The sequence below is a fragment of the Acanthochromis polyacanthus genome, chromosome 8, assembly GCF_021347895.1.
Source record: "Acanthochromis polyacanthus isolate Apoly-LR-REF ecotype Palm Island chromosome 8, KAUST_Apoly_ChrSc, whole genome shotgun sequence".
NCBI lineage: Eukaryota > Metazoa > Chordata > Actinopteri > Pomacentridae > Acanthochromis > Acanthochromis polyacanthus.
The window spans coordinates 15,094,577-15,101,564 of NC_067120.1; the positions used below are offsets into that span (position 1 = coordinate 15,094,577).

The 6,988-nt window shown below is 43.5% G+C and overlaps 1 protein-coding gene across 1 annotated transcript; it reads right to left on the reverse strand.

Annotated features, from left to right (window-relative positions):
* Window positions 1–1,427: 1,427 nt before the first annotated feature.
* Window positions 1,428–6,747, reverse strand: LOC110959692 (G-protein coupled receptor 22-like). Its single transcript, XM_022206656.2, has 3 exons — window positions 6,197–6,747; window positions 3,924–5,083; window positions 1,428–3,116 (listed from the first exon to the last, which is right to left on the reverse strand). Exon 3 carries the CDS (start codon window positions 3,110–3,112, stop codon window positions 1,796–1,798), a length of 1,317 nt encoding a protein of 438 aa, XP_022062348.1. The 5' UTR covers window positions 3,113–3,116; window positions 3,924–5,083; window positions 6,197–6,747; the 3' UTR covers window positions 1,428–1,795.
* Window positions 6,748–6,988: the final 241 nt, after the last annotated feature.

Consider the following 6,988-nt stretch of genomic DNA (forward strand, 5'->3'; position numbering starts at 1 on the left):
CAAGGCACCGTGACATCCACACTGGCTGTTTACAGCAGGCCCATAAAGAACCTTGCCTGCATCAATATTCCCATATCAGCCCTGTCTGCTGTGCTACAAACCAGACGCCAATAGCCAGAGAAGCGTCTGATCGGGGTTGTGTAATCACTCCAGTAGCCAATAGGCCTGTGGTCTCAGGATCTAAAGGGCTCTTCAGTTTTCTACTGTGCTCGAGACAGTGAAGTCGCACATGTAATAAGTTCATTACTGAGATATGCTGAGGACTGCAGGATGCATATGAATTTGTGTGTACTTTCATGCATGCATGGGAATGCACTGTGCATATCCACAACATACACCGAGCATAATCCCTGACCCGAGGATTGAAATGAAGTGCACCACTGCGCTAGCTGAGCATGGCTTTATATGCTAATAGATATTGTAACTCTGCATCTAGTTGATTTTAAAGCGCAAACTGGATGTAATAAGCTGACAGTTTTTTTTTCCTCCTGTAGATTCCTACTTCTGAGATTCTTCTGCAGCTGTATGAATAAATTATTTCCCACTTATTTAGGGCAAACTTGTCAACTAGACAAGTTGAGCCAAGAATATATCTGACTGCATTATAATCTACCAGCAGCAGTCACATGTGTTATTGATAGTCATACACATGCGGGGAAGAAGAACTTCATTATCTGGTTTTGTGTATTGTAAACATAATTTTAAGATATTTGCCATTCCTTCATTACAGTTTTGGATTTGATTATCTGGAGAGTGTTGTTGTTAAGTTCGTGTTATTAAGAACAGACACTTTGATAATACAGCGATTTCCGTTAGTTTCGTTTAATAACTTCCATATTAAAATATGCTATCTGCCAATTCTATTATCTTTGAAATTTAACACAGTGCTTGTTATTATTTAGTCACTGCGTTCAGCATGTGCTTTCACTGAAACCGTCACTGTTCCACCGTATTGTCAAACTCAATTCGTAATGCCAAAATATGGCAACTGTAGATTTTCCATTTGGCTCAAAGACGTGACTGCTAAAGTGAAACAGACTAGCTTTTGATTACATCTGGTTTATGTCACACAAGATGATGAGAACCATTGTGTTCTGTTTTGTCTGTGGAATGCGAGTGCTCTTCTTGAACTCTAAAAACAGCGACTGTGTAAAGTACCCCCATAGCTGTGCAGCCATTTCAGCATAGCATCCACAACTTTCTGTCCGACCTGTCACTCTGTGTTCTCTTCATACCTATAGACTCATTTCAGTGTGAGGACCTTCCCTTAGAGGGCTCTCAGACAATAAGGTCAGTGGTCACTGGGGATTGCAGGGTCTGGTGTCAGAGCAAGTGGTACAGTGATGAATGGGAGTAATCTCACAGCTGTCACAGAATCACAAACACTTTACTCAGGGGAGGGGGAGAATAGGAAATCTTTTGCTGCGTTAGGTGTAAACACAAAATTTATTATAAATATACATTTACATAACAATTCCTACTTCTCTGTCTATTTATATACTGTGTTTACCCTACCCTGTACATGTATTTGTATGTACACAATGTACTGTATGTTGCTACAGTTACAAAAAGCCATGCAATATCTACAGTACAGTATATGATATATCTATGAAACCTACTTTTGTTCTCATTAAATAGTAATAAATTATACACCTCTAGTTTTTGTACGTTCTATTGCACATATTATTTACATTACTGCTTTGGATTAACATTTTCCCTTTTTTTGTCATGACCTGATGTCAGTTTTAGCTGCTTTGACTGTATTGACTGTATTCCCTAAAGGAAATGAGTTCCTTCACTCCACATCCTCAGATGACAAACATTTCAGTCGGGCATCTTTGTCCTCAAATGTCACCTTTTTGTTCCTCTTTGGGTCGATCCAGGAGTTGTGAATAATAGCATTATTTGGGGTAGGATCTGCCTCAATGATTGACACCACTCGCTTCTTCATTTTGCTTTTCAAGACTTTCTGGAACTTCTGCCTGGTGAAGGCATACAGTAGAGGGTGAAAGATAGTGGTCCCATAAGCCATGACCAGGAAGCCTAGTCTCAACTTGACCATGAGGTCACTGGGGCCCACGCTCAGGATGACCGTGTTGAGCACTGTGATGGGTGTCCAGCACAGCAAGAAAGTAGACACAATCAGGAGGGACATCCTGAAAACCCTCTTCTGGCGCTCTCGGCGTTCCCTGTGGCGCTTTACAGCCCTGCGCAAGGCAATGATGACAGAGACAGAGGTGCGCATACCCAGTGTGGGATTGCGGCTGCCGCTGCTCTGGGATCCATCAGTGGCCTCTTGCTGTGTTGTCATGGCCGTCATGGATGGACGCTTTTTCCTGCGAGCCTTCTTCTTCTGTGAAGCGTGGAAGCGTGTGCCAATGCGAATGTTGAGAGCCTGCAGGATCTTGGAATAGGTGATGAGCATGACGACGGCAGTAAAGAAGAAAATAGGAATCTGAGCAAGCAGGTGGTAGTATAGGCCTAGCTCAGTGTAATACTGGTTAGTGTGGACCACATTCTCCACCACTGTCTGGTTCAGGTCTGCATGGCCTTGGGCAAAGAAGCCCACTTCAATAAAGGGTACAAGGAAGCTAACAAAGGATAACACCCAAATGGTAGCCAGCAGGGCCAGGGCACGTCCCATGGTCAGTACTCGGTTGGCTGGTTTGACAGAGATGTCATAGCGATCTAGGGTGATGGCAAGCACATTAGCAGCAGTGGCGACACTAGCAAAAGAGACGCAGGCTTCGTGGAAGCAGCAGACGAGAGCAGTGTCTCCTTCCAGGGAGAGTAACACGACCACAATGGTGAGGGGAATGCAGCACACACAAACTAGTACGTCCAGCACGTGGAGATTCATAGTGACGATGTTACTGACAGAACTAATGAGGTTTGACTTCATACAGTAGAGGGCAAGCACTGTTAGGTTGGAGCTCAGGCCAAGCAGGATTTCTAGCATGAGGAAGCCTGTCAGAGAGACCTGAAAACTAACAGGATAGGGATATGGGCTGGGGGTTGCCGGACTCATGGTGCGGCTGATGGGTTCAGTGTTGTCGGTGACCGTGACGTTGCTCATGGTGGCTTCTTTTTCTGGGCAGGGAAGGATATGCATTATCCTGTGTATAGGAAGGAGAAAGAAAGAGAGTTTGAGGACAAAAAGGAAAAGAGAGGTTTGTGTGCATCTGTAGAAAATTACTTTGAACATACAACTGAGAAATCTTGTCAGATATAATGCTGCCACTTATCAAGTACTTTGAATTTTACGGAGAAATGCTAAGGAAATGCACTTATAGAGCTGGATTTTTTTTTAATCTTGCCATTCCTTATAGATTGGATCATTTCTCTGTATGCATGGCATTAAAAAGCCTCAATCAGTGTCATCTTTTGCTATCAACAACTAATATCATACATTGTATCAAACAGCATAAAAACAGCACAACATAACAGAAATACTGATAACCATAATGGTTTGGTAGGTTGTGGTTTTGTAGTAGCTCTGTTGTTTTACAGTGCACTTCTGAGGGTCTATAGCACAACAGGTTCAAGATGGCATTGTGTTAAATGTTGACATTTACTACATATATAATGAACATGAACACTGGATGGAATTAGTCTTACGGTAGAGGTGTGAGTAATAATACTTGCTGTAGTCCTTGGAAGCTAAACTCCACATTTTAAAATTCTAGATGTTTATTTGGACTGTAAATAAATAAGTAAAGGACTAATAAATGCACCAAAATCAGTTGGTACTTGAAAACAATGTCAGGATTTTTCTAATAGGGGGAGAAAAGTTAAATTACGTACACTCTAGAATAGACTGTAATCACTGATTAGCACATGCATAATTAAAATCCACCCCCAATCCGATCTGAATAGAGTTCTAGATGACATGGAGAAAAACAAATGTTTTTTGTGATATTTACCCTTCCCTCCAGCACTATCTGAACACCAGGGCTGTGTAATCAGGCCATAGAGTCCATGTTAGATCCACAGAGACGAGCATCACATCCAAACATAGCTGGTGGAAAAGTGTCTCCGCTCCAGCAGAGCCCCCCAGCGAGGCTTTTCCTTTCACTGCGAGTCCTTCCCAGAGAGGCTGACAGCCGGAAAAACACCTGTCTGGTTTGCCAAAGACCGTGGATGAGCTGCCAGCTTTTTCTTCCTGACCTCAATGGTAAGAATGCAGCGGAATGAGCCACCTGTGCCCAGTGGCTCGTAGAGAATACAGACTTATGTCCTCTACAGATTTTTTTATTCAGATCTTTTGTTGGCTTTGGTGATAGTGGGAGCACTGCTAGATGAGTGGATCAGGGACAAGATGTTAGAGCCACCTCCTGTTTATAATCTCATGGTATTCCCAGGGAGGAGCGACACAGCCAACCAAGAAAACAAAGAAACGCAGACTCTTTCCCCTGTGCAGTGCTGGAATGTACTGCTCATAGTACGATCCAAACCCTTTTTGTCCACAGCGCAAAGACGGTAGTCAGATCGGTGAAATTAAAAAATTAGTTATATCCATTGGCTCATACTCCAAGAGGCAGAGTTGTCAGCCAGCCATGTAGGTTTCTCTGTGCACACCATTGTCCAGAGCGTGTTCGGAAGAGGTCAGTGTGTCCGGGCTGCGTCCAGGCCCATGACTCCCCTGGGAACACTAATGGAACAGGCCTTCACTCTCCACCTTTCCCATCAGTCTCTGTACGCCTGGCTCCAGCCGCCATTGACTTGTAAATCGAGCACAGGTCTCCAGTTCGTCCTTCGACATGCTGAACCCTAAATAACTGGTGATGGCGTGAGTGGAGCAGATTAGTAGAGCACGTGTGTCCAATCACCATGACACATGTGATCACTGTGACATTTGCGATCACCAGTATTTATTAGCGGTTGGGTGGGGGGGCGAGAGGGGGGCGTTGATTGAGCAGTTCAGGAGGAGGTCATTCTCACGAGGTCGTGGAAGTTAATTTATCACAGAAACCTCCTTTTAGATTTGCAAACATATCCCATACAGTAATTCAACTTTAGGGAGTAGGAAGTGCATGCGCCATTGTCTGCATGTTCTTCACTTCCATATTTTTCGTTCAGTGGCCTGAAGAGACAAAGAGAATAAGGTAATACATGACAGAAGGAATGAAACAGGGAAAAGAGAATAGAAGGAGTAGGAGAGGGAAGTGTGGGGGATGCGTTAGTGAAAATAAACATATCCTCAGCAGAGAGGCGACATGGAAATTCTCATTAACATAGCAACAAGCCTCTGATGTCTTATGTTCCTGTGCAGCGCCTGATGCACTTTACATCCTTGCTGTTGCATTAACATAACAGTAGCACTAATAAAGGGCTTGCACAAAAGCAAATGGTGTTTCACATCTCATCCTCCTGTTTTCTGATTGAAGACTACCTGGAGTGACATTTTGTTGTTCTTGTTATGTGTACCATAAATTAACACAGGAGGATGCTCAGTGTCAATTATTGTATGTTACTATTGCAGCCACATTTTCCATGACAGGACAGACTGAAGCTTCCAGCTTTAGTGCAGTGGGATCCCTTGGGGAGCTTGTCATGAAGACAAGAATGCCTCCCAGCGTGTCACTATATGAGATCCATGTAATCTCAGAGAAACATGTCGGTCACTCTTCAAGGTTGTTTCAGTGAGAGATGCCTTTACTTTATTGTGCCACAATGTTAGTAGAAATGACCAAAGAATATTATGCTTCTGTACCAGGTAAGAGATTGGATTGTGCATGTTGTTATGATGCACAATTTTAAAGTGCACAATTCAGGATTCATATCAAGTTTCTCATATCGTAGATACTGACAGGTGTGTGCGTGTGCATGTGTGGCAGTAAGACAGATGTGTTCACAGTGTGGAATATACAGATGTCCTAATGCGTAAACAAATTATCTAAAGCCTTTTGGAGTGTGATGTTTACAGTAGGAGCATCTTGCAATTACAAGATAAAGACTGAATATATTTGAATTAGCTCCTAATTATTTAATCGTATATTTCTACATGAAAGTCTACAATACATTGCAAATGAAGTTATTCAGACAATTGCATTGTTGAGGGCTTCTAATCTTGCGCATTTGTCCTCACAGAGATGTTTGGCATTGAGTTTTCTTTGATGTCATGTACGCTCGGCGCGTCTTAGTGCTGTAAATCAAACCAATAAGTAGTGCCCCATCAAAACACAGCAGAGCTCACCATGCAGAGTAAACACAGATGCTCCAGAGCGGATCGCTTCATCACACTGTCCCTTCTCCTTCCACCTCTGCAACAATCTTGGTCGACTGATGCAAACTGCTGCTTTATCTTCTCCTTCTTCCAGCAGTAATCCAGGAATTAGGGCTGAATATTGATGAACATACAAGGGTCACACAACTGACAGATGTTCTTTCCTTCCTGAGTACCAAGGAGAAGAAGTCCAGAAAGATTAGTCCTGACAGGGATGCTGGTGGGATTCTTGTTTTTCTCCCCCTTTTCCCCTTTTTCTCTCATCCCTCCATACAGACTGTTGTGTGAATACTCCTCATGTTACCAACTCTCTGTTGCGCTCCTTTCCTGCCTGTCTGGATGGGAGTGCAAACCATCACACTCCTGGTATCTCTCTATCTCCCGCTCTGCGCTCCTCTTCTCCCTCACTCCCTCGTTTCCTCTCTCTCTCTTACTGCGGAGGTTTGCAGTGCTCCCCCAGTCCTGATTGGTCTTCTGTAATAGGCTTAACCCTTCCCTCTCCAGCGAGGGGAGGTATTTCCTTTTGTTCTGACTCCCTCCTCTCTTCCCTGTCAGTGACTGTAACATCCCGTGTGAGGCTGTAGTGATTTGGGAAAAAACAAAAAAGAGATAGAGAAAGCTTCTACTATGCTTTTGCACAGGGACTTTAGATGTCACTGCACTAAACGCACAGCCTGCTGCAGAGACAGACAGGCAGACTGTTGGAGCAAAAACAGCAGAAAATGCAGGGTTGATGAATTAATTAGCTCTGTCACAATGTAA